The 26798-nt window shown below is 39.0% G+C and overlaps 4 protein-coding genes across 4 annotated transcripts; 2 read left to right on the top strand and 2 right to left on the bottom strand.

The window, feature by feature from the left end:
• Nucleotides 1-574: 574 nt before the first annotated feature.
• Nucleotides 575-9242, bottom strand: LOC309705747 (hemicentin-1-like). Its single transcript, XM_082531724.1, has 17 exons — nucleotides 8933-9242; nucleotides 7219-7494; nucleotides 6809-7129; nucleotides 6417-6671; nucleotides 6045-6299; nucleotides 5615-5938; nucleotides 5222-5476; nucleotides 4850-5104; nucleotides 4420-4743; nucleotides 4028-4282; nucleotides 3656-3910; nucleotides 2955-3314; nucleotides 2564-2815; nucleotides 2158-2412; nucleotides 1472-1816; nucleotides 1078-1329; nucleotides 575-922 (listed from the first exon to the last, which is right to left on the bottom strand). The coding sequence occupies exons 1-17, from the start codon at nucleotides 9036-9038 to the stop codon at nucleotides 750-752; spliced, it is 4518 nt and encodes a 1505-aa protein (XP_082387850.1). The 5' UTR covers nucleotides 9039-9242; the 3' UTR covers nucleotides 575-749.
• Nucleotides 9243-9482: 240 nt separating this feature from the next.
• On the bottom strand, nucleotides 9483-14385 carry angptl6 (angiopoietin-like 6). The gene is made up of 7 exons (XM_082532028.1): nucleotides 14165-14385; nucleotides 13149-13628; nucleotides 12929-13066; nucleotides 12615-12822; nucleotides 11078-11271; nucleotides 9887-10157; nucleotides 9483-9794 (listed from the first exon to the last, which is right to left on the bottom strand). The coding sequence occupies exons 2-7, from the start codon at nucleotides 13611-13613 to the stop codon at nucleotides 9610-9612; spliced, it is 1461 nt and encodes a 486-aa protein (XP_082388154.1). The 5' UTR covers nucleotides 13614-13628; nucleotides 14165-14385; the 3' UTR covers nucleotides 9483-9609.
• Nucleotides 14386-17565: 3180 nt separating this feature from the next.
• On the top strand, nucleotides 17566-23169 carry ppan (peter pan homolog). The gene is made up of 12 exons (XM_082531280.1): nucleotides 17566-17794; nucleotides 18089-18259; nucleotides 18368-18469; nucleotides 20310-20360; nucleotides 20560-20730; nucleotides 20949-21025; nucleotides 21362-21469; nucleotides 21588-21711; nucleotides 21806-21884; nucleotides 22091-22220; nucleotides 22315-22472; nucleotides 22549-23169. The coding sequence occupies exons 1-12, from the start codon at nucleotides 17780-17782 to the stop codon at nucleotides 22932-22934; spliced, it is 1572 nt and encodes a 523-aa protein (XP_082387406.1). The 5' UTR covers nucleotides 17566-17779; the 3' UTR covers nucleotides 22935-23169.
• Nucleotides 23170-24074: 905 nt separating this feature from the next.
• On the top strand, nucleotides 24075-26773 carry p2ry11 (purinergic receptor P2Y11). The gene is made up of 2 exons (XM_082531282.1): nucleotides 24075-24197; nucleotides 24396-26773. Exon 2 carries the CDS (start codon nucleotides 24440-24442, stop codon nucleotides 25355-25357), a length of 918 nt encoding a protein of 305 aa, XP_082387408.1. The 5' UTR covers nucleotides 24075-24197; nucleotides 24396-24439; the 3' UTR covers nucleotides 25358-26773.
• Nucleotides 26774-26798: the final 25 nt, after the last annotated feature.

Below are 26798 nucleotides of genomic sequence, written 5' to 3'. Positions count from 1 at the left end.
GAATACCTCTTCTCATCCTATCTCTAAGACTGACCCCAGCCTGTGTACAGAGGAAGCTCATTTTGTCTGTCTGCAGTCCTGACCTCAATCTCAATGAACATTTGGAGATCAGCTTGGACATCCTGTTTGTGCCAGAGTGAGCAGCACAACCACTGACTGGCAGTGTGTGAAAAGCTGGTGACCAGGATAAGGAAGCTGTGCCGGGCTCTTGTCTCTATGTATGTTTTTTTCCAACAGTGTAAGATTTATTGCAAAAAAAACCATTGTTATAACAAAAAAAATATTAAACTCAAATTTCCTTACATGATGTGTTAAGTTTCTAAGTTTTATTATCTGCTGCCTGAGAAATCTCTGAACCCTTACATGCGATTTCAGATTTAACAGCTATTGGTCAATGTGAAACTGCCTCTGTAGTCAGACTTTGCTTGTGATATTTATTTATTTTTTTATTTATCTTTTGATTACTTGTTTTTTAAGAAAGGAAAACACATGACATAATTTTTTTTTAATATTTATTTAATTAATAGAAAAGTAATAGAAATAATAGAAAATAAAACTTTTTTTAAAAGCCCATCAGCATGGATCCATTGTTGAAGTGGGTGGGCCCACATTTCCAGGAATGTGAAGCTTGGAGTTTTTTATACAAGGGTATGAAATGGGTGTAGAACTTCTTTTTTAATGAAAGAAAAATAATTAGGTAGCACATTAAATTAAGTTTTTGCTTCGATTTACAGAAAGCAGCAGATATCTTATTTGTTTCCATTAGTTTGTGTCAAAGGGATATCTTTGTCAGAAACAAAACTATAATGTCCATGTTTTTTCCACTGATTGCGACAGTAGAACACAATGAAGATGGAGATGATGATGGCTGCTACAAATGGCAAAGCCCAAATGACTGCAAAATTGATTTTATTGGTTTTACCTGTAAGATAAAAAAAATAAAACCAAAGTTTACTTCTCAAAACTTCCTAAAATACATTGATCAATTTAAACATCAGCTAACACTTCTCTTTAGTCATCAGTGTCCTCTAAATGTCCCACAGCAATATTAGGCTTGAAATAAACAAAGACGTGTACCTCTTGGTTCAACATGAACATTGATCGTCTTGGTTACGCTTCCCAGATAATTGGCAGCTGTGCAGGTGCAGGTTTTAGTGCGATTTACTCGAGTTATATTGAGACTGTTTGTGTTCGCCAACATATTCTCCCCATCACAAGTCCAGTTATAGACAGAAGGAGGGTTTCCTTCAGCTTCACAACTCAAGGTGATATTAGAACCTTCAAGTAGATAGTCATGATTACTATCTTTTGTGTTTACCTCTGGAGCATCTGAAGAGACAAAAAGATGTTTGTTATTCGTTTAAATAATTACATGTTGTATGCCTCATTTTCACATTGTTAAATTCAGTTTAGAAATGAAAAAATCCAAGAAATATTCTGTTTTTGTGTAAACAGCAGGATGTTTACTCACAGTGGGCTGAAACATTGTGTGTTTGAGAAATAGCGGGAAGTTTTGGTCCACGTGGTCCAAAGTCCAGCTTGGCCTCACATCTGAGCTCAACGACTTTTTCTTCTTTGCTGATGTTGACTCTCAGAATAGAGGACTCATTTACTGGTGTTTTGGTTGTGCCACTGAAAGATTCTGTCTTGATGATTTTATTGTTTTTATACCAAGTAATAGTGAGATACTGAACAGGAGCAACATTGATGATGTCACACTGCAGTTTGTATTGTGTCTTGGTGTACTGCTTGTCCTCTTTGTGCTTCAACATCAGACCATGATTCATTTCAGAGATTGACACGGTCTCTGGGGTTTCTGCAAATGAAGCAAAGTAAAAAATACATTTAGAACATATGACAAATGGATGCGCTTGTTAGCATCAATATGAGAACAATGAATGCATAAATGCATTGATATTAAAAGGTTGGGTTTTTCTTGCCACTAACAGAGTCTTCTTCACAGTTCTACATGAAAGTACAACATTTGGATCAGAGTTACAGCAGGTTACTCGACAACATCGTCTTCAAAGTTGCAGTGTCAGCAAACTGAAATTATGCCTTTGTTATACAAAAATAAATAAATAAAAGTATTTTACATCATAGCCTGTTTCATCTTAATTTCTAGTACAATAATGCAGTTTTGACAGATGTACTTACTATAAACAATGATGACTGGGCTCACAGAACACTGAAAATTGTCATTTAGAGTGATGCTGCAGAAAGGACTTGGAGTCCACCATTTCAGGTTTTTAACCATCCAAGTGACATCAGAACCAGGTTTAAATTCTTTGTCTCCAGCAGGAGTCACCCAGGCCATTTCAGCAACATCTGTGGCTGATGTGCTGCATTTGATTGAAACTGGATCTCCAAATCTCACAACCATTTCAGACGGTGCCAGAGTTAGAGGACAACCTGCCATTCACAATACCTTCAGTTAGACATGATTTGTTATCAAATCAAAAATAAGACCCACAACAAAAGAATAACACCTACAACATTAGAGATCAAATAAAAATAAATTTAAGAAATAAATAACAACTAAATAATAATAAAAGATGTGTACCTCTTGGTGTGATATGAACATTGATTGTCTTAGTTATGTTTCCCAGATAATTGGTAGCTGTGCAGGTGCAGGTTTTGTTGCGATCGACTCGAGTAATATTGAGACTGTTTGTGTTCTCCAACATATTCTCCCCATCACAAGTCCAGTTATACACAGGAGGAGGGTTTCCAACAGCTTCACAGCTCAATGTGATGTTAGTGCCCTCAAGTGGTGAGATGTCAACAGTACAACTTGTGTTGATCTCAGGAGCATCTGAAGAGACAGTTTTTCTTATCATTTTCACATTTACATAATAGAAAGCTGTAATGAATAGAACTTTTGTTTAATCTAGCCTAAAAAATACAATTAAATAATCTTCTGTTTGTGTGTTAACCTCAACATTTTTACTCACAGTGGGCTGAAACTCTGTGTGTTTGAGAAATGGCAGGAAGTTTTAGTCCATGTGGTCCAAAGTCCAGCTCAGCTTCACATCTGAACTCAGTGGCTTTTTCTTCTCTGCTGATGTCGATTCTCAGAATCGAGGACTCATTTACCAGTGTTTTAGTTGTTGTGTCATTGAAAGACTCTGTCTGGATGGTTTTATTATTTTTGTACCATCTCACAGTCAGATGTTGAACAGGAGCAACATTTATGATGTCACACCGTAACCAATATTGTGTTCTTGTTTCTTTATTGTAAGGCACTATGTGTACTTGTTCCTCCATCATTTGACTTTGATTCAGTGGATATATTGACACAATGTTTGGTGTTTCTGTGAACAGAGCAAAGAAAAATCAATTTTAAAAATCCATTCATCCATCCATCCATTTTCTTCTCCTTTTCAATTGAGAGTCTTCTATGGGGATAAACCAAGGGCAGCTGTCATTAGGGAAGCGCTAGAGTCCACACTGGGCTGGTCACCAATATGTCACATAGAAAGAGATAATCTTTCACTCCTATGGACAACTTAGAATCACTTCCATGCAGCCTCCACCATCATATCTGAGCATTTACAGTGGCACTTTCAGGAAGAGAAATCATTGCTTTATTATATAAAAACTGTCAGTTCATGCTGTTTATAATACACTAACAAAGTTGTACACATGTACTTACTGTAAACAGTGATGACTGGACTCACAGCACACTGGGATCCATCAACCAGAGTAGCATAGCAGGAAGGACTTGGAGTCCACTCTTCTAGTTTTTCAACCCTCCAAGTGACAACAGGAGGACGCTCAAATCCTGTACCTCCAAATGGAGCCTCCCAGCCCATTCCTTCAACATATCTGGCAGATGTGCTGCAGTTGATTGCAACTGGATCTCCAAATTTCACAACAGTTTCAGAAGGTGTCAGTGTTAGTGGGCAACCTGCCATTCACAAGCAAATATATTCAGAGTTAGAGATGATTTGGTGTAAAATAAGACATAAGTCAGCAGTTTCATCTAAATCATCCACAATTTTAGATGTGAAGTAAGAATATATACCTCTTGGTTCAACATGAAGATGGATTGTCTTAGTTATGTTTCCCAGATAATTGGTAGCTGTGCATGCGCAGGTTTTATTGCCATGTACTCGAGGTAAACTGAGACTGGTTGTGTTCTCCAACATGTTTTTCCCATCACAAATCCAGTTATACACAAGAAGAGGGTTTCCAACAGCTTCACAGCTCAATGTGATGTTAGTGCCCTCAAGTGCATAAGTGTCATCAGCACTATTTTGTGTCTTTAGCTCCGGAGCGTCTGAAACGATAAACAGTTTTTTATCAGTTCTCACATTTACACAATTGAAAGCTGAACAGAAGGGAACTTGTGTTTAATCTTTAAAACAAATAAAAATAAACTTCTGTTCATGTGTAAACAGCAGGATATTTACTCACAGTGGGCTGAAACTCTGTGTGTTTGAGAAATGGCAGGAAGTTTTGGTCTGTGTGGTCCAAAGTCCAGCTGAGCTTCACATCTGAACTCCACTACATTTTCTTCTCTGCTGATGTTGACTCTCAGAATAGAGGACTCATTTACTGGAGTTTTGGTTGTTGTGTCATTGAAAGATTCTGTCTGGATTTTTTCACTGTTTTTGTACCAGCTAACAGTGACATACTGAACAGGAGCAACATTGATGACGTCACATTTCAGATCATACTCTCTGCCCTCCACCATTGAACCATGACCCATGTCAGACACTGACACAGAATCTGGAGTTTCTGTAAATAAATAAGCGAAATCATTGCTATATCATATTACAAATTTCAATTCATATAGTTTATAACACAATAAAGCATTGTGGACATTGTGGTCTCATGTACTTACTGTAAACAGTGATGACTGGACTCACAGTACACTGTGATCCATCAACCAGAGTAGCATAGCAGGAAGGACTTGGAGTCCACTCTTCTAGTTTTTCAACCCTCCAAGTGACAACAGGAGGACGCTCAAATCCTGTACCTCCAAATGGAGCCTCCCAGCCCATTCCTTCAACATATCTGGCTGATGTGCTGCAGTTGATTGAAACTGGATCTCCAAATTTCACAACAGTTTCAGAAGGTGTCAGTGTTAGTGAGCAACCTGCCATTCACAAGCAAATATATTCAGAGTTAGAGATGATTTGGTGTAAAATAAGACATAAGTCAGCAGTTTCATCTAAATCATCCACAATTTTAGATGTGAAGTAAGAATATATACCTCTTGGTTCAACATGAAGATGGATTGTCTTAGTTATGTTTCCCAGATAATTGGTAGCTGTGCATGCGCAGGTTTTATTGCCATGTACTCGAGGTAAACTGAGACTGGTTGTGTTCTCCAACATGTTTTTCCCATCACAAATCCAGTTATACACAAGAAGAGGGTTTCCAACAGCTTCACAGCTCAATGTGATGTTAGTGCCCTCAAGTGCATAAGTGTCATCAGCACTATTTTGTGTCTTTAGCTCCGGAGCGTCTGAAACGATAAACAGTTTTTTATCAGTTCTCACATTTACACAATTGAAAGCTGAAAAGAAGGGAACTTGTGTTTAATCTTTAAAAAAAAATAAAAATAAACTTCTGTTCATGTGTAAACAGCAGGATATTTACTCACAGTGGGCTGAAACTCTGTGTGTTTGAGAAATGGCAGGAAGTTTTGGTCTGTGTGGTCCAAAGTCCAGCTGAGCTTCACATCTGAACTCCACTACATTTTCTTCTCTGCTGATGTTGACTCTCAGAATAGAGGACTCATTTACTGGAGTTTTGGTTGTTGTGTCATTGAAAGATTCTGTCTGGATTTTTTCACTGTTTTTGTACCAGCTAACAGTGACATACTGAACAGGAGCAACATTGATGACGTCACATTTCAGATCATACTCTCTGCCCTCCACCATTGAACCATGACCCATGTCAGACACTGACACAGAATCTGGAGTTTCTGTAAATAAATAAGCGAAATCATTGCTATATCATATTACAAATTTCAATTCATATAGTTTATAACACAATAAAGCATTGTGGACATTGTGGTCTCATGTACTTACTGTAAACAGTGATGACTGGACTCACAGTACACTGTGATCCATCAACCAGAGTAGCATAGCAGGAAGGACTTGGAGTCCACTCTTCTAGTTTTTCAACCCTCCAAGTGACAACAGGAGGACGCTCAAATCCTGTACCTCCAAATGGAGCCTCCCAGCCCATTCCTTCAACATATCTGGCTGATGTGCTGCAGTTGATTGAAACTGGATCTCCAAATTTCACAACAGTTTCAGAAGGTGTCAGTGTTAGTGGGCAACCTGCCATTCACAAGCAAATATATTCAGAGTTAGAGATGATTTGGTGTAAAATAAGACATAAGTCAGCAGTTTCATCTAAATCATCCACAATTTTAGATGTGAAGTAAGAATATATACCTCTTGGTTCAACATGAAGATGGATTGTCTTAGTTATGTTTCCCAGATAATTGGTAGCTGTGCATGCGCAGGTTTTATTGCCATGTACTCGAGGTAAACTGAGACTGGTTGTGTTCTCCAACATGTTTTTCCCATCACAAATCCAGTTATACACAGGAAGAGGGTTTCCAACAGCTTCACAGCTCAAGATGATATTCGTGCCCTCAAGTGCATAAGTGTCATCAGCACTATTTTGTGTCTTTAGCTCCGGAGCGTCTGAAATGATAAACAGTTTTTTATCAGTTCTCACATTTACACAATTGAAAGCTGAACAGAAGGGAACTTGTGTTTAATCTTTAAAAAAAATAAAAATAAACTTCTGTTCATGTGTAAACAGCAGGATATTTACTCACAGTGGGCTGAAACTCTGTGTGTTTGAGAAATGGCAGGAAGTTTTGGTCTGTGTGGTCCAAAGTCCAGCTGAGCTTCACATCTGAACTCCACTACATTTTCTTCTCTGCTGATGTTGACTCTCAGAATAGAGGACTCATTTACTGGAGTTTTGGTTGTTGTGTCATTGAAAGATTCTGTCTGGATTTTTTCACTGTTTTTGTACCAGCTAACAGTGACATACTGAACAGGAGCAACATTGATTATATCGCACTGCAGTCTGTACTGTGTTTCTTCTCCTATCACATTCACAAGCTGTACAGAATGAAAAACTTCTGGATTATCTGGCAAACAAAATTAAGCAAAGTTAGTTAATGTCAACATTTATTTATTTTCTTAGCATTGTACTGTATTCAATTCAAATTAAACTTACTGAATAAAATAACTTTGAGTTCCTTGCTGCATTCATAAGACTCATTAAACTTCATTTTGCACTCGGCCGTCACATTCCAGTCTGACACTGGCACTAAGTGGGAGATAAACATTTCTTCATCTTCAGTGTCAGAGCTTTCATTCCCGACTCTCCAGTATAGTCCGTAATGATCGCCCAGTCTGGTGGTACAGTTTACAATTACAGGAATTCCTCCATATTCTGCAATAATCTCAGGTGGATCTGTCTTCAACTCTGTTGTGCATATGCTGTCAGCATCTATGAATAGACAAGAATAATGTTTTTATTGGACTTTTATTAGCTCTATAGCCCTATAGACTGTATACCCCCTTGAACTGAAGCTGAAAGTCTGCATTTTTGTCATATCTTGACTGTTCAGAGGCAAAACTATGTCTTTGTTCAACAAATTATGGGCGCAACTGCACATTCAAGAAAAAGACACACCCAAAAAGAGAGCAACATGGGGAACCAAATGAGCCTACCAGTTGCTGTGTAGTTGTTATTAAGGCAGAACAGGTGCTAACTGATTAAAGCTGCTAAAAAGCTGATTTGTCTTTATTTATAAATGTATTCAAATGTTGTCTGTTATTTAAAAACAGTTATTCTAATAAACTCAAACATTATAAATAAATGCAATCCTGTGAAAATGAAAATTCCCACAGGATTCTGCGCATTAATGTTGAAAAACAAAGTGCATCCTCACTGCTCCTATAGGGTTTCAGAGGGTATGTAGCAGCCAGGCTGTACTAATGAAATGCACTATTAATTGATCATCCTTTCAGGCGTGGACGTCCACGCATGACTCTGGATTTTCTACTTAAACATTTTAGTTTAACATTTAGTTTTGTTTATTATATTATTACCATATATTTTCTGATTAGTTTGGTCTCTATTCTTCTCATTTAGATTATTCTATTCTAGTTTTAGTTCATTTGCAGTGGTTATTTCCCTACATTCCTTTGTTCTCTGTGTCAAGTCAGCTTTTCTGTTCCCACGATGTTCCCGTATTTGCTTACTTCCTGTTTTATTTTGTTAGTCCCTCATCTGGCATTCACTGTGTTTTGTTTTACTTCCCTTGTCTTGTCTCCTGTGATTAGCTAGCTTGTCTTTCCCTAGTGTTTCCCATTGTTCCAATGACCTTATATGTATTTATAGCCTTTGTCTCCCCTCAGTTATTCATCCTGTTCTACTGTTTATCCGCCTGTGTGGTTTGTTGGAGTCTGTTTTCTGTCAGTCTTGTGAATTTACTGCCTCGGGTCGAAATAAAAGTTAGTTTTCAGTTTGTTTAAACCTTCTCAAAATCTGCACCTGGGTCCAAATTCTATGTAAATCCTGACCGTCAGACCGTACAATGGTCGAAACAACACACAACAAAACGATAGTTTAAAATAATTACTACAAGTCACTACTGCTAAGGTTTGTTTTGAAAGCTACTGAACCATGTAACCAAAAAGAAATATGTTTTTCACAAGTCCACATAGAGTCATGAAAACTTAAAAGGGGAGTATTTCATGAAACATGATCTTATTATTAGTTTTAGCTTTTGCAGTTACCATCACTAATAACATTCCAGTATCAAAACTGATCACACCATCAAGACACTAAAAGTTAAAAACCTAATTTTTATTCCTAACAATTCAATGAAATAGTTTTTCCCATACACACAGAGTTCTTGCAGAGCATCATTATTACTCACTGCACAGTGAAAGGAGGAGGATGAGAATGCTCAGCATCCTGACAGGCAGCATGCTTGGACAGCATGCAGAAGGAATGAGGTGAATGGAGCAGTGTTTCAGGAGCATCCAGAGACTATCCAGCTTCAGGACCTGGGTTAAATGAACGTCAGCTCGATGCAGATTCTACTTATGATGACCGACTAAAAGTTTCACAGGCAGAAAAAAAAACTAGAGAGGAAATTTAACGCCCTTGTGTACAGGAAACTCTGTGAAGCCCAAAATACAAAACCACATCTGCAGCCAGCCCTTTGTGGAGTAACGGTTGCTTATAGGTTGTCCTCCTCCCATATTTTATGTAATTTTTTAATGTAGTCTTTCACAAAGTGTTTTTTGTTTCTCTCCCCTGTTTTTTTGTCCAAATGGGAGTGAAAAATTATGCAATTTAAAAAAAAAAAATGTTGAGGAATACAAATTCTTTTAGGAAGTTGCACGACCGACAGCAGATTTCTCAAGTTAGTCAATATTAGTCATCATCCGGTTATTCATTTCATGCACATGTCACAGACTAGGTTAATTTTAAAATATCCTTTTTATTAAACGTAGAGTTACAAATAGAGTTTGTTTTATTCTTTCTGCACATATGTGAAGATCATCCACATCATGTCTTTCCTTTGCACATGTCCATAAGATAACCTTGTTATTTGGGTTTGATCATCATGCAAACCCGTTTAAGGGAGTACGATCCTCCATGGAACTCTGCCCAGTAAACGCCATCCTGGTACCGGCTTCGATAGTGTCCACCACGATACCACACACCATTCAGATTGGAGTGGGCACACATGTGATACCACCAGCCTCCCTTCTGATAATGAGCACAGTTACCTGATGACACAACAGAAGAAAATGAAGATGTTAAAAGGGAAATGTCACTATACAGCAGATAGCAATCAGGTAGGACCAGGGGAAGAGCAGACCGCCATAGCTGTCTTTGTCTCGATCCAAAGTGGTAAAGGCCTTGTTGCTGTGCCAGGAGAGGGAGTCCCCTGCATTGCCGTGATACAGTCCCAACCGCAGTCGATACCAGTCGCTCTCTGGTTCCACATAGAAGCTGTCATACTCAGCAAACACCTGCTGGCCACGCCAGTCTTCCAGGGCCACCCGCAACTTATACTGAGCCTGTTTGGTCAACCAGTACAGGTTTTCCAGACCAAGCCAGTACTCTCCATCTAGGTTCCCAAAGCCTTGCTGTAAAACATGATTAACCAGGTTTAATCACTCTAAGTTGCACAAATTCATCATGGCAACACTTAGACAGCAGATCTCCAGAGTAAGCGATGTCTAGTAGATTTATTAGCTCTTAAGAGCATACGTGCACACCTCCAGGATCTGTTTTAATCAAGTTTGTGGTATGTTTTCACTTATTACTTTTTATCTATTGATAATATCAAGCCCTTTCTCCTTATTAATACTAATTAGCGTTGCACTGTTGCCTCATGATCAAGACGGGCCTGGGTTCAATCTGGGGCCTTTCTATGTGGAGTTTGCATGTTCTCTGGGAACTCCAGCTTCCACCCAGAGTCCAAAGACATGCAGTCAGTGAGGTTAGGTTAACTGATTTAAAATTGCCCATAGATGTGAATGTGTGTGAATGGTTGTATGTCTCTCATCCTATGACATCTGAGATAGGCTCCAGCTCCCCCGCAACCCTGAATTGGATAAGTGCAAGAAGATGGATGGATAAGTAAAATGAGTGTAGCCTTTGTCATGTTTCATTTCTGTTGCATCCAGTTCGGAAGAGTTTGAGTTTCATTTGTTTAGTTAAGATCACTGCTCACTCACTTATTATAAAGCTGGTATTTACTCACTAATTTTATTAGACGAATGTAAAGATGCAAAGTTCTTCTCTTTTAAGCCTGAGAGACAGTGAGACTTCATTTATTTCAAAATGATCCCAGACATTTTATCTAGAGTTTTTCATTTTGGCTTTAAAGTTTTGCAGCTGTTACTGATTTTAATTTGATGATATTCTTTATGTGCATTTTTTTTAAAACAACATAGGTTTTAAGTGATTTTTAAGTGGAAGTAAATTTGTATTTGTAACACTCTTAGGTTCACAATGAAATACTTGATTGTGTTTAATTAAATTGCTAGTTTCAGACTTATACCTTATACTGTTCCCAGTCTCTAAAGAAGTTGATTGACCCATCTTGTCTCCTCTGGATGACCGTCCACCCTCCCTGAGCTTGACTCTGTTCACACCAGGCCTGCAGGAGTCGGTTGGAACTCTGCGGCCGGAGCAAATAGATCCCACTGGTAGTTTCACCTGATTCCAACACATGCTGACAGTCCCGCCATGGCCCTGAGTGAAGGGAAAATACAAGCAAGGTGACTAATAAAAGCAACATGCAATTATAGTGATGTAATATTACAACATATAACATTTTTTAGTATTAAGTACGAACATGGAAGATATCTTTAGAGGTCTTTTATGGCTTTAAAAAAAATATAGGACACTGGAAAACCCAACAGGAAGCTTCTAACAGAGGGTTTTGAAATTCAGTTTGGACATCAGGAAAATCACAGATCTTATTATTTCTCTTCCAGCACATATTCAGTGTCTCATGCCACACTGGTAAGATAGACACAGGAATGTGCACAAACAACAATGTATACAAAGAAGAGAGACTCCCACACCAAGTGATAAGCCCTAATGGTCTGTCATGACTTGAACTCTCTCTCTCTTTCTCATTACACACTGGAGGAAGTGTTGAGTTACACAGATGTTTCATCCTTTTGGGTTCTGCAGCTCATATTCTCTGGTTTGTAATTGCAAGTTCAAAAGGGAAGTGTTATAAAAAGTTCAAAAACTGTTCTGTGCATGTCTTCATTAGAAAGTGTTTTGTGCTGTGACAAGAGCTGCTGTTTTCAGAAGCTGAGGTTCCCAGGGTGGACAGATAATAGCAGGTCACTGACTCCAACAGCCACTAGTGCTTATCTAAGCAGTTAAATAAATCTGACAGGACATAGACATATATATAAACACCAAATAACTCTAATCAGGTGCTACTATAAACCATGTTTTCAACTCCATCTTTGAAGAAGCCGAGATGTTGTTCAAAATGTAAATAAAACGATAGAAAGATTTGTCAAGATGCATAAAGTAAGTGCTTTCTACGATGACAGAGCGCTCAACCATCAAGCTTCATTGATACAGTCACACACACACACATTCACTACTACATTACACGCAGGAAGGTTCACTTCCTTTCTGGGCCAAGATTATTTCAGTGAAAACAGAAATTGTGTTTGATATGGGTGTTGTACCCTCGACACAGAAGAAGAGAGGAACCATCTGGTTTGTTATCAGTGCATGGTTAAAAGACCACTATCTGTCATAGCATGGGTGACTTGCATATCTGTGGAGGCACAATTAATGCTGGGAAAACCTTTTTTAGACCTACAGCAGTTGGTCTCATCAATTCCCAAATATGGCGTTGTTAACTCAAGGAGAGATGTAATGTGGGGTAAACATGACCCTGTGCCAACATAAACATTTTTCCCACATTTGATGTGTTTTCTTTGAACTATATTCAGTAGAATTCATGTTTAATATTGTGTTGAAGTGAAGAATTACTCCGAGTTTTATTTACATCTAACACAGCATTCAAACTTTTTTGGAAACAAGCTTGCATATTGACCTACCTGGAGTTTTTGTGACAGGAAAGCTAAAGAAGGAAGGGTCTGTAGGACTGCTGGTGGTAGTGGGGGGATGGAAAGGACCTCCCCCTGTTTGAGCTTGCTCTAATGGGAGAGCACTTTGGTCCCGTTGAACATCATTGGTCATTTGGTTGGTTTCAGAACTGTAATTCAGATGCACATTTGACTGGCTTTTGGGTGGTTCAGTAACGACCTGTTCAGACAAAAAAGAAAAAAAAACAATCCAAAAAATATTCTGAGTCCTTTTTTATAAATCTTGTATAAATAGGCAGATGTAAGATTTGTTTTTTTGCCCCTACTTGAGGGGACTGGGCAGAGTCCCTGCACTGGCACTTCTTCTCCAAACGGGCAATAAACTGGTTGTGTGAACTCATCATAGAGGTGAGGGCTCCATATTTCTTCTCCAGCTCCCTGTAATCCCTGGACACCTGCAGTGCCTGAGATGTCCAACCATTCACAGCATAAGGATACATTTGACAATGATGAGTATAACATCTAGTTCCGCTGCTCTAGACTCACCTGTGCTGTCGCATTTAGCAGAAGGTTCTCCACCTTTTGCTGCTCCAAGGCCTGATCTTTCTTGTTTATAACTTCATGTAGCAGCTGAGCATAGAGCTGGCTGATGCGAGAATTCATACTGCTGCTCTCTTTGCGCAAGGCCCTTACTTCAATGGCAAGGGCCCCTTCCTGCTCCAGTTGGCTTCTTAGCTTCTCTAGTAGTTCCTGCTGTCGTTTGAGCTCTGCCCATAAGGCTGACACTTCTGAATGGTTGGTAGGAGCAGGCTGCGTGTTCAGACACAGCGCCCCAGTCAATTTCTGCTGAGGCACTATGAAGGTGTAAGAGCACCGGCCTGTTTTTGTTTCTGAAGAACGTGATGAACCTTTGTTGTCATCCTGGGATCCCTCCTTCTGTCCGCCAACTTCTGGCACGTTCACACAAAGTGTAAGAAAAAGAGGCAGAACTACTGTCAGTGCCTTCTCCATGAATCTGTAACAATCCTGAGGACACACAAAAAGCAATAGTTTCTCATCAGGTAATTAGCACTTTAATACACAGACATACACTTTGCATGTTAGTAAATAAGTATCTGGTGAATCTTGACTTTTCACCAGATGTTTCCTTACAAAGACAGAGTATGCGCATTTTCTTGAGTTTAGCAGGTCAACACAGAAGGGACAAAGGTCAACACAAACCAGTCAGAATCAACACTTCTCCATCTCAGGGTCAACAGTACAGTAAGCTCCACACCCAGATACAACAGCCATGGTCAACACCGTAACCAAGGCAAACAGACCAACACAGATGTACAGCTCTTCCACAAAACAACAACATGAGACCCATCGCATTGTGTTATGTAGCTTTCTCAGTTGCTGTGGGTAAGAATGAGACAATTTCTTCTGTCAGAGATGATAAAAAAAACATGCACCATAATGATTTAACTATGTGAAGATTAATGTAGCTATAAACAGTGCAAGTGTATTCAAGTCTACCTGAAAGTAGATATAATTAAACATTGTGACCATGCATAACTTACTGTGCCAGCTGGTTAGACAGTTTTTGGTGTTTTTGTTGCAGCTCCCAGGACAAAATCGCAGAAAAGTAGACATCAAATGTTAAGACATAAACAGTGATATCAAAAAAAAAATCTTCCTCTAAATCAAAAGCTGTTAATGATCTTAATAAAATGTTGAACTAAAACTGATGGCAGAAAACAAAAAGACTGATAACTACACAACTGCTGCTTTGTCTCTAGAGTTTCTGTCTCAGGCAGACAACTAATTACAAACTCCTGCCTCCCAGAACTGGTTGTTTAGCTGGGTGCAGGAATCTAGGGTGTCTCCTCCCTCTGTCATTAACCCACAACCCTGCTGTCAACTCTATCCTGCTGTAGCACCTTATCAGTGTGGCATGATTATTTTTGAAATACATTGCCTCTTTTTTCTGATGCACATTTGGCTTGTTTTCTGTGGCCTAATTTTATGAAAGCATAAAAAAGACCACTGCAGCATTATGGCCTTATATTGGGACTCATATTCTCTAGTGTGACTTCAACAAACAGACAGTGCTGGGAATGTAGTGAAGTGATAGTAATGATACCAGTCTAGGAAAAGACTGTTGCCTCTTTATGCCACAAAGACTAGAATAAAGGCTGCACCTGTACTTCAGCCTTCTTTGTGACTGCAGTGGCGCTTCAAAAATGGTTGTATCCTGTATGTAAAGGTTTCGTCCTGTATGTAACCATGCTTATTCAGTGAGTCTGTTTTGTTGCCAAGACGGTGACTCTCAAATTAAAAGTGGATTGGTCTGCTGCTCTAAATGCCATTACAGCTCTTTATACTGCTGCAGGTGCTTGTTCGGGAAATTCTGGGTCCCATCACATTCTGTGAAAAGTAAAGCTTCACACTCATCAGCTTTTTATGATTTTCATAAATTAACCCACTAGACTGAGTGATGCTGGAGGACCAATATATATGTATATATGTATGTATGTATGTATATATATATATATATATATATATATATATACACATACATACATACATACATACATACATACATACATACATACATACATACATACATACATATATATTGGTCCTCCAGCATCACTCAGTCTAGTGGGTTAATTGCAGCAGATTATGCACTTTGTTATAATAATAATAAGTTGTGATGGTCTGAGTTGCCTTTTACATGACAGCAGTGGCTCTGAGATAGTTCTTTGCTACTGCATCATCTTTATGGGAAAATCAGCAATACTGAAAAACAGTAAAGATAGTCTCAGTCACACAGTGCTGAGGTCAAAGTGTGAACAGAAACCACACCTAAAACGCTGTCTCTATTTCTACTTTCAGATCAGCTTACAGTATTGCACTGGGTCACACCCAAGCTCTGATCACACATTTTTTTTCATTATGGTTTTCTCTATACTGCCAAAACAAATAAACACTTTTTTTCTTATGTCAGAGAGACAAAGACTTTACGCTCTCATTAACGTCATGATGCTACATTTAGAGTATTGGTTTTCTATCAAAAATTGTATAATTAAACTGTTGAACTTCAAATAAGCCAATGTTTGCCCATAGAATGAATATAATGAATATAGCCTTTTTCTTTGTGTGTGTGTGTGTGTGTGTGTGTGAGAGTGAGTTTGAGGCCTTGCAAATTGCAGAAAGAAATGAGGAGTGGCTCAAGACTTTTCCATAATACTGTGTTCTTGTTTATTGAGTGTATATTGAATTTCGTCTTGATGCATTCTCAATCATCCAGGAAAGTAAATCTCCAAAAGTTGATTCTGTTCATCTGGACGTAGCGTTTTGTGTTTCATCACTCATCCAAATTCAAATTCAAATTCAAATTCAAATTTTATTTGTCACGTACACAGTCATACACAGTACGATATGTAGTGAAATGCTTGGATAACTGCTTGTGACCTAAAGAAAACAAAAAAGGAAAAGGCTATGAATAAGATAGGAAATAAATATGAAAAATTAAAAAGGGTAAATTTAACTAAGAAGGAATAAAATATAAATTAAGGTTAAAAATGAAATAACTGTACAACACAAATTAGAATGAAGGGTAAATTTAACTGGGAAGGAATAAGATAAAATATATAAATTAAAGTTGAAAATAAAATAACTGTACAACAAAATACACAATATAGAACTATATAAGAATGTATGATGAAATACAAATATAAATAAATATATACACAATAACAGCAGCTGTACAAGTATTAACCGGAAATGAAGAATATAGTGACCAGTGTTGTGCAAAAAAACAATGTTTTTGCACACATTGTTTTTTTGCACAACACTGGCCACTATAATGTCCAGAAAGTCCAGTGTGTGTGTAAGAACCATATGTGTGGGTCAGTACTGTGTGGTGGTGTGATTGAGAGACCGTATCGCCTGCGGGAAGAAGCTCCTCCTCAGTCTCTCTGTGTTGGTCTTCAGGGAGCGGAATCGCTTTCCTGACCTCAGCAGAGAGAACAGTCTGTTGTTGGGATGGCTGAGGTCCTTCACGATCTTCCTGGCCTTGGTCCGGCACCGCCTGCTGTAGATTGAGTGCAGGTCAGGGAGCTCGGAGCGGATGGTGCGCTCAGCTGACCGCACAACCCTCTGTAGAGCTCGTCTGTCCTGCATGGTGCTGTTCCCGAACCAGGTTAAGATGTTTCCCGCCAGGATGCTCTCTATGGTGCACGAGTAAAAGTTCCTGAGCACCTTGGAGGGCAGTTGGAAGTCTCTCAAGCGTCTGAGGTGGTAGAGACGCTGACGGGCCTTTTTCACCACGGTGTTGATGTGACAGGACCATGACAGGTCCTGCGTGATGTGAACTCCGAGGTATTTGAAGCTGTCCACTCTCTCCACTGGGCACTCGTTGATGACGGGGGTCTGGTAGTTCCTCTCCTGCTTAGTGCTGAAGTCCACTATCAGCTCCTTTGTCTTACTGACGTTTAGAAGGAGGTTGTTCCTCTGGCACCAGTTCTCCGGATTCCTAATCTCCTTCAGGTAGGCCGTCTCGTGACATCTTCAGTCTCAGCTGACTGCAGGTTTCCCCAAATCTTATAAACAGTATATTTGCATAATGACTGAAACCAGCCCACTTCAGTGGTTTGGGGAAACCTGCAGTCAGCTGAGACTGAAGATGTCACTTGGATGAGCGATGAAACACAAAACGCTACGTCCAGATGAACAGAATCAACTTTTTGAGATGTATATTGAATTAAATAGATAGAATTAGAATATGTTACTTGTGTTACTTTATTTTTCTTTTATTATTATTCCAAAATTCATAGAAAGGGAGGGGGTCGATTACCATCTTTCAAAGAGATGCAGCCGTCTCAGCTGTCTACGGCCATCCAGCGGTTACTATGATGAACTGCAATTGGAAAAAACAAAGTAGCGTACACCGGCTAGGAACTATCGAAGACACGAGAAATACGGACTTATTAGCCTGTGACACACACTAGAAAAGCAGAGTAGAGCCATGTGGGTGGCGTCACGTTAACTTCAGTTTGGACTAACTGTTGGTTAATATCGTCAAAAAATGAGCTTGATCGTTCTTGGTAGCTTAAGTATAGTATAGCGATAGTTTTTGTGAGTGTGTTTTTGTTCCCATTACACTCTTGCGCTCTGTTTCGAGCTGAATTATGGGGAAATCAAAGGTAAGTACCGGCCTGTGCTAAAAAATTAGCCGATGTGGATTGAAATGCTGCTATTAAAGAGGCTATTTAATCATTGTTAGTTTGCGAAAAACCAAACTGTTACTTTTATTAAATGGAAACCCTGTTGGGTTGTAGTTAGCGATGAGTATGAAAATGTGTGTGGTTTGTAAAGCTAGTTGTGTCGTGAGACCCTTTCACGTTAGCCTTCTTTTCACTAAACTTAAAGCTAAACGTGAGACCAGCAACAGTCAGTAATTGACCCCTTTACTAATATGTGTTTATCGCCCTCAACAGACCCGGAATCAGAAGAAAGACCGATTACAGGCCAACCATGAGGCCGAGGAGACTTACTCGGCTGTGCCCCACACTTTGGTGTTTCACCGGGGCCAGGTTGGAAAAAACGTGGGTCAGCTCATTATCGATATCCGAAAAGTCATGGAGCCCTACACCGCAGTCTCTCTCAAGGTCCCTTCTTTGAGTTCTTTAGGCAACTATTGTATTGATTTATTCATATTTTATTTCTGCAGACTGTGCGTGAAATCGTTTTACTTTTTTACCAAAAAAAAAAAACAGGTTAGGAAGAAGAATGTGCTCAAAGACTTTGTTGCGATAGCAGGACCACTGGGAGTGACGCACTTCAACATCTTCAGCAAAACGCCCACCAGTATCAACATGGTAAGATGACCTTAGAGTATTGATTGACTGAGGCCTATAATTTACCTCTAAATGTGCTTGGTGTCAGAGCTAAAGTAGTTAAGTCATTTGAAAATAGCGAAATATTAGTAGTGATGTGCGATACCACTGATTTCCTTTCCGATCCGATACCAAGTAATATTCAGGGTGGTATCGACGATACTGATCCGATACCGATACTTTGTACAAAACGGATTTTATTTATTGTATCTCAAATTATAGCGTCATAATGATTACAGGACATCAGAATACCTTCTTCTTATCACTTAATAATGCAGAGTTCATCATATAGAAATAAAAAAACTAAAGTTGTGCGCTATTTGAACACCTTGCCTGCCTGGAGGACTAAAGGACTCCGTGAGAGACTCTCACCCTAGCAGCACCTGTCCCTCTCCTCCTCTTCAGTTCGCCTCAACATACGCTCGTCATATTTTGTGATATGATTTACTCTGAGGTGTTTGACAAGGTTAGTGATGTTGCCACAACCATACATGCCAACCCTCCCGATTTTTCCGGGAGAATCCCACCTTTCTCCAGATTTTCCACCCGGACAACAAAGTTGAAAAACCATATCGCAGAATTCATAGCGCGGCCCAGCCAATTCCAGTTTCCAACAATGACGGCAGCGACTTAGTTTTAATATCACTCTTATTTCTCTTTCTGGGTCGCAAAAAAACTTTTAACATATTTTCAGGTGAGAATGTAGCTGTGTAAACTTCAAATATCTGAGCCGACCGACACATCGTCTTCAAACCCCCGCGGTCTTTCACCACTCGGGTTAAACATGATGTACAAGTCACTTTGATAACTTAAAAATGTTCTTGTTTGGCTTTTTCAGTGTTTTATTTGTTCGTGAGTAAATCGGTTTGGCTGAGATTAAAGTTATTAGATTAGATTAAATTAAATTAAACTTTATTATTCCCTCGGGAGGGTTCCTCCGGGGTTTTCACACAGCTGAATAAACGTCAAACAGAAAACTGATTAAACAGAAGAGTTTACGTCAGTGTCCGGTTATATTTTAGACAGCAAGGAGCAGACGGCAGAGTTTCACTCCACCGAGGGAGCTCGTGACGTACTACCTGGCTTTCTTTAGACCGCGAAGGCCGGTCCTCAGGTGGAAGCAGCCTCTGAATTTGGACACCCCCGCTGTTTCCGGGCCGGCCAATAATAACGGTGACATTTAACGTATTTTATCCGATAAATAAACCCTGTAAAATATATTTATCCGCCCAAACAGCCCTTTTGAATGTCTCCCTAATTCTGAGGTCTCAAGGTTGGCAAGTATGGCCACAACACCTCACTTTTTTTGCCACATTTATTGCAAACCACGGCTCAGCTGTTTGTGGAGGTAAAATACATCCGCACAATTACGCTCAGCCATTGTTGTGAGTGCGCACGCCAAGGGGCTGCGAGACATTTATACAGCCGTATTTCGCACATGACTATGAAAGGCGGAAGAGGAAGTAGTTCCTTTGAATGTAGGCAATCCGAATGTTATAGTTTCTTTCCACTGTGTTCCTGTTAATGATAAACTACAAATTTACTCTAAATTACTAAAATATCGATATTTTAATGTGAGAATCGATTCTAGAACATAAATGATTGGTATCGGAGGAATCGATATTTCAGGATCGATCCGCACATCACTAAATATTAGACCTTTTTTAATTTTTACATTTTATATTGTTTAATATTAGCAAGCACCTGGCTTCCTGTCACATCAAGTTGAGAATCCTTATATTAGACTGTAAACAAATGCATTTGCAACTGTATGTCAAATCTGTGGCTCTGTTATAAATCTAATCAAACATTCTTCTTACAGAGAGTTGCTCGTCTTCCCAAAGGTCCCATGCTTCATTTCCAGGTCACCAAGGTAAATAATTTAAACTGTGCATGCAAAATAAAACTAAATCAAATGAGTCATGGGTTCATGACATTTTAAAATGTGATTAATAAATGTTTTTCAAAGTAAACGCACTGATGTGCCCAAACTACCAAAGTTGCGATTTCTTTCTTGATCGTTCTATTCCTTACTTTTACAAAGTTGTTTTTTTGTTTTTGTTTTTTTCCAGTACTGTCTTATCAAAGATGTCGTTTCATCTCTGAAGAAGCACAGGATGCACGAGGAGCAGTTCAAGTATCATCCGCTGCTCATCCTTAATAACTTTGGACAAGATGGCATGCATATCAAACTTATGGCCACCATGTTCCAAAACATGTTTCCTTCCATAAATGTGCACAAGGTGGGTTTTACCACTAAAGCTACTGCAATATTTTTTCCTTGGGTGACTCGAGGTTTAAAACCTCATTGATATGATGAAAGTATAGTCTTCTGAGTTTATGTGAAGATTTATCAAAAGTAAACGCTTTCTGATCTCTCTGTTGATCCATTCAGCTTTGTGATTGCCTAACCCTGACTTCCACTCAAGAGGAATGTTTCGTTCTGTTTCTTATGTTTTAGATAAGCCTCAACACCATCAAGAGGTGTGTCCTGTTAAGCTACAATTCCGAATCAGAGGAAATTGAATTCCGGCATTAGTAAGTAAAAATTGGCTATTCTTTATCATTTTAAGTTGCTTATAAACATCAGGTCACAACGCTTTTGAATCTATACATCTGCGCACACATCACAGATGATGCGCTGTTAAGGAACGTACACGAAACTAGTTCCAGTTACTTAAACCTACATTCAACAACAATCCTGTGAAATTCGGGCTCAGATGATGACAGACCTTGACTTGACTGTTCAGTGATCTATGTCCAAAGTAAACGCACTGATGAGCCCCCACAGGATAAAAACATTTGTTTGTTTTTTTTTACTCTGTTTACTGATTACACATTGAAATTGACCAATATGTTGTTCCCACCCTGCAGCAGCCTCAAGGTTGTCCCTGTGGGAGCGAGCCGTGGAGTCAAGAAGCTGATGCAGGAGAGGGTCCCTGATATGAACAAGTTTGAGGATATCAGTGAGCTGCTGATGAAGTAAGGTTCTTTTTCAGGTACAATTGCTGTAGCCTCGAGGATTAAAAGGGGCTCGGATTTGTAGCCGTTGGTGAGCTGGAGTTTTGTCTAATGAAATGTTCTTTGTAACCATTCTCAGGGGGGCAAACCTCTCAGAAAGTGAAGCTGAGCAAGATGAGGAGCACAACGTTACCGAACTTCCACAGGTCTACTCTGGAAGAGGCAACATGGCGTCCCAGCAGAGTGCCGTCCGCTTGACCGAAGTGCGTACGCGCACAAAGTTGATTTATTTTTTTATTTTTTTTTTCCCTAAATAGTGTTTGAGTGGTGCTGAAAATTTCATTGTGCTGTTCTCAGATTGGTCCTCGCATGACTCTGCGGTTAATGAAGATTCAAGAAGGGATGGGCGAGGGGAACGTCATATATCACTCCATGAGTAAGCGCATCCTTTTCCTAATTTTTTCTTTAGCATACGCAGGGGTGTACATGATGAAAAAAACTGTATGAATTCTATGATTTCTCTCTAAAAAAAAAAAAAAGTAAACGCTTACTGATACACCCTGAACTTGCAGAATTTTATTTATCGTTTGGAAGCTGGCAAAAACTGTTCTTAACCAGGAATTATTTGTACAATCCTTGTAGTCTCCAAGACGGAGGAAGAAATCCAGGAGATCCTGAAGAGGAAGGAGGCAAAGATAAAAGAAAAGGAGGAACGCCGGAAAAAGCAGGAGCAGAACATCGCTCAGAAGACAGAGAAAAAAGAAGAGCACAGGTAATTTGGCTTTCAAATGTTTTGACTTTCCTTTTTTTGTATCCATTTTTTGATGCGGTTTATGACAAACTGTGTCTCCATTTCTTTCTCACAGGAAAAAGAGCCTGGAAGGCATTAAGAAGAAACGTGCCGAAGCTGAAGAGGACAGTGAGGTGGAGGATCCAGGGGCTCAGGACGGTCAGGGAGCTGATGCTGAGTCTGATGACGAGGCAGAGTACTACAGACAGGCCGTAGGAGAGGAGCCAGAAGAAGGTGACTGTAGCTCATTTACTTAACACTTTTAGTTCACTGGGGTCTTTTTAAGTATTAACAGATGTTTTCCATGTAGGCATGTTTCCGAGTGGAAAGAAGAAGAGGAGGAGTTCAGAAAAATCTCATGGACCTGCCAAGAAGAGGAAGTTGTCCCCTGGTCAATCTTTAAAAGACAGAGGTTCCAAATCACCAGGAGGACAGCATAGAAACCAAACAGGGAAAAAACAACAGAAAGAAGGATGGAAGAAATCCAGGGATGGGGAAAAATCATTTGGGAAGAAAATGAAGCCTACAGGAAAGGCTTTTGGAGCAAAGAGAGCTGGAGAGCAGGATAGATTTGGTGGGAAAAGGAGAAATGGGGACAGACCATTCAAGTCTAAAAGTCAGAAAGGCAAAATGGGCTTTAATAAGAGTGCAGGAGGAAGAAAGCAAGGCTTCAAACAGAGGAAGGGAAAAGGCTGACCTTCAGTACTTCCTTTTAAACTGGACTTGGAGAAATTTTCTGTTTCCAACAGGAAACGTGGAAAAGTTATTTAACTGGTGAATGCTTTATCTGCAAGTGACGCCTGTGAGAGTTTCCTGTTAGCATTTATATTTGTCACCAGAAAACCGACCTCTTTCTGTTATGCAAAGATCTTTGAATTTCAAACTGTATTTGTTCTGTAAATAAATTGACTCCCAGTTTGTCTCTTTTTAATCGATCTTTTGTTTTACTAAACTTTAAGTAACTGCAAAGAGATACAAAGTTGGAAGAAAGCAGCCAGCAACTATTAGTATCTCTTCCTGAGTTGCTGTCCAAGCATGATGTCATGGAAACACTGTTACAGATGAGGGAAAGCTAAATGAAAAATAACCGCATTACATGAGCACCTTTTGATACCAGTTTAAAATGAAATGAAATATTAAGACTTTTAATGAAAAGTTCATGTCACCTATTGTTTTTGACACATTATTGAAAGCAAAATATGTTGATCTTTCTGAAAATAAAGTATCTGAGAAAAAGATGTTTATGTATGATAAATGAAGATTCAAGTGTTTAAGGATCATAAAAATGAACTTGACCTTTAATAGTCCTTTTTACTATATTTAATAACTGCTATGACACATTTTCTAAGCTTTCATGTACAGTTCTGAACATTTGACACCTACAAATATTGATGTGAAATCCAGAGTTGCATTGAGGATAAGAAAAAGGGAAGTAGTATATTGCCAATCATAGCCAAACAAGTAATAATAAGCAAAGCAGCTCCCTCAGTGCATGTTGGCCCAGCACCACAAAAGGACGATGTTGGCTAGTTTTTTAAAATTCCTGGTCAGCAATTGACTTTTTGTTTTTACTCTATGTGATATGGAATAGATTACATTTGTTATAATGTGAATATATATATGTATAAATGATCCTCCCAAATTTAGACTAATGGCAGATGAAGGAAAGATTAAAAAACAAAACAAATGTGGATGGAAGCTTTGCTACAACATACCTAATCTGTCCTGTGACTATTACAGATGCTTGACGTTGGCGTCGTGCTTTTCCTTCTTCTAGTTGTGAAATAAAGACAAAGGGTATGAGGAAGTTGCTTCTATGCTCATGCGTGCGTTCCGCTTCTCGCTCACTTCTATCACCGACAGAGATAAGAATGGTACTTGAGAAGTGTTTCATATTTTTCCTATCTATCACGCAGGACTTAACTTTCAAGTCATAACGCACTATTCGTCACCCTTTCGGTAAGAGAAAAAAAGAATTCATTACTAAATATAATCTCTGTTTTAGCTGTAACACTTTTAAACTTTTAGATAGTGAAAAGCGGTTTCTATAAATAGCTTCAATAACTTCCTTTTCTACAAAAATATAAATTTGTGCCAGAATAATTGTTGTTTTATTAGATAATGAAATTTAATGCATTAATATACTTTGATTTGCAGGGCTTGGACAGTTCTAACAGTGTACCTAAAAGCAAATTAAAAGCATGCTGTCTAACTTCTCTAAATGTGAGAAGTTTCAAACAGGCGCCCTGCCTGTGGTGTATGGAGTTGAGTTTGTCGTGGCTCTGGCTGGAAATCTGTTCGCCCTGTGGCTGCTGGTCGTCAAAGAGAGAAGAAACTGGCACACCGGTGTTGTTCTGTCATGCAACTTAGCCATCAGCGACCTGCTGTACGTCCTCACCCTGCCGTTGTTAATCGTCTACTACTCAAAGGACAAGCACTGGATGTTCGGCGACGCTGTGTGCAAGCTGGAAAAGTTTCTTTTCACATGCAACTTATATGTGAGCATCTTCTTCATCATGGCGATAAGCGTGAATCGATGCGTGGCCCTCGCTTGTCCATTTTTCACCCGCTCCTATATAACGCCTGGCCACGCCAAGGTCACCAGTATAGTCATATGGGTCATCGTTGGAGTCATTTCCAGTCCGGTGTTGAAATTTGCATCTGTTTGCTCAGATGGGTCTAATAACAAAATTCAGTGCGTGTCCTTCTGCAACGAGACTGAACACCCTCACTACGTTTACAAATTTTTCCTCTCTATGTTTGGGTGTCTGTTTCCCTTCCTGGTTACTTTCACTTCTTACTGTGTGGTGATTTGGGTAGTTTGGAAGAATGTTAACATAACCCCTCTTGAGAAACGCAAAGTCGCCCTGTTAGTCGCATCAGTGCTTGTGCTGTATGCCATTTCTTTCGTGCCTTATCATTTCTTTCAGATTTATCACTTGCATCTAAGATTATTGCATCCGGACAACACTGTCTGTTGGATCTATGATATGTACCAAGTGTCAAAGGGACTGGCAACTGTGAACATGTGTATCCATCCGGTCCTTTACATGGCTGTGTTTGACAGTATGAGAGTAGCATGTTGTGGAAAAAGCTCAGAAGACAACATCGGGGGGTGATGAGCTGTTGCTCTTGTTGTGGTTTTTGTGTACAGTCTAACACATGCAATGCAATGCATATAGCACTTGCTTGACTTTCTTGTAGCTATCTTATTTCAAAGTGTTACTAGTCTCTATTATGACTTTTCTAAAACACTTTCATTGTGTTTCTTTTGGTTAATTTCCTGTTGGCCTAGTTCAGCAATAAAAATTATACTGAATCAGTTATTTCTTTTCATTTTGTTTGCAAGGAGCCAGCCTTTCTTATATTTTTAAGTGCTCCTGAGCAATAGTTCTCTATGGTTTCACAAATTTTCAGTCCAGTCCTTGCATCTGATCACATCACCTGAAAAACGTTTTGTTTTTGTGTTTGTTTGTTTGTTTAACCATTTTATACTGACATATGAATCATTCAAGCATTAACAAAGTCCTCTATGGCAAAGGATGAACCCGAGTTGTGTCTACAAATAACAGACAACATAGCAAAGAACCAATTTTTAAATGTATCTTTTAATTTTTTGTTGCTAGCAGCTTGTCAGAAAAATATTTTAACTTATTCAAAGTACTTTAGTTGAATCTATGAAAATTCCCAAAGATAAATAAAATATTTTTTGCATCAACAACATGATTCCCAACGGGATATTAGTCAAGTGCAGTGTGTCCTTCAAAAAATCTAAGGAAACTGAACAAGTGCAGAACAAAAGAAGAAGTGATGGGTCTGAAAAAATCAAGCTGTGTATGGCAAATGATCAGTCCTGACACCTCGCCTGAGATATGCATCTGGCCCTTGAGCAGATCTAACATTTCTTTGACCTATGCATCTCAGAATTTTCGGTTGTCTGCAGGAGAGACTGCACCCAATTGGACAAGAAACCAACTTCTTTTAAAATGCTTTACTACAATTGACAACATGTTAAATCAAGTCAACATGCCAGCTTCTAAAGTTGACCGACCATCATCTACAGACATCTACCACTTGAGTGAGACAGGCTGCAGTGGTGCAACCTCTGTCCAAAGGATTTGTAAAGGTGCAATCTCCAGAAATACCTTATGTTCCTTGACTTGAATGCAGACCAACAGTGCTTTGAAGAATACTGCTAGAAATAAAGGTTTTCTAATGCCCCAAAATTTGCTCTTGAATGTGCTTCTTTTCCACTATCAAACATGTGAGGAAGGTTTGAAAGAATCCAGAATATTATTTAATTTTCACTAATCTAGTTTTGTGTAGTAGAAGTCCCTTTAAAAATGTAGTTGGTCGAATTGAAAAATAAAAATCGTTGTTATTGTTGCTCTTAAAAAAACTTTTTAAATTAAATTTCATGTTCATGTAAATTGCATGTTCGTGTCTTTGTTTGTTTGTTTTTAAACCCCTAAGATCTCAGATATTGCTTTCTGTTAAAAACTTAATTTTACATTTGCGTAGAATTTTCCAGATTATTATCAACCCCGATGTTTAATTTGG

The sequence above is a fragment of the Aulonocara stuartgranti genome, assembly GCF_965226115.1.
Source record: "Aulonocara stuartgranti genome assembly, chromosome: 4".
Taxonomy (NCBI): Eukaryota; Metazoa; Chordata; class Actinopteri; order Cichliformes; family Cichlidae; genus Aulonocara; species Aulonocara stuartgranti.
Note: the sequence above shows the minus strand (reverse complement) of the source record. Positions and strands in the feature narration are given on the sequence as shown.

What these genes read in the sequence shown, in the direction of transcription:
- LOC309705747 (XM_082531724.1), bottom strand. Translation starts at nt 9,038, where the DNA reads ATGCTCCTGAAACACTGCTCCATTCACCTCATTCCTTCTGCATGCTGT. An exon ending in TCCAGTCATCACTGTTTACA is followed by an intron (nt 3,315 to 3,655) that starts GTAAGTACATGT and finishes CTCTGTTCACAG; the next exon opens with AAACACCAAACATTGTGTCA. An exon ending in TGTTCATATCACACCAAGAG is followed by an intron (nt 2,413 to 2,563) that starts GTACACATCTTT and finishes TGTGAATGGCAG; the next exon opens with GTTGTCCTCTAACTCTGGCA.
- angptl6 (XM_082532028.1), bottom strand. Translation starts at nt 13,613, where the DNA reads ATGGAGAAGGCACTGACAGTAGTTCTGCCTCTTTTTCTTACACTTTGT. An exon ending in TCCTGTCACAAAAACTCCAG is followed by an intron (nt 11,272 to 12,614) that starts GTAGGTCAATAT and finishes CCCTTCACTCAG; the next exon opens with GGCCATGGCGGGACTGTCAG. An exon ending in AGACAAAGACAGCTATGGCG is followed by an intron (nt 9,795 to 9,886) that starts GTCTGCTCTTCC and finishes TTGTGTCATCAG; the next exon opens with GTAACTGTGCTCATTATCAG.
- ppan (XM_082531280.1), top strand. An exon ending in GAAATTGAATTCCGGCATTA is followed by an intron (nt 21,026 to 21,361) that starts GTAAGTAAAAAT and finishes CCCACCCTGCAG; the next exon opens with CAGCCTCAAGGTTGTCCCTG. An exon ending in CGTCATATATCACTCCATGA is followed by an intron (nt 21,885 to 22,090) that starts GTAAGCGCATCC and finishes CAATCCTTGTAG; the next exon opens with TCTCCAAGACGGAGGAAGAA.
- p2ry11 (XM_082531282.1), top strand. Translation starts at nt 24,440, where the DNA reads ATGCTGTCTAACTTCTCTAAATGTGAGAAGTTTCAAACAGGCGCCCTG.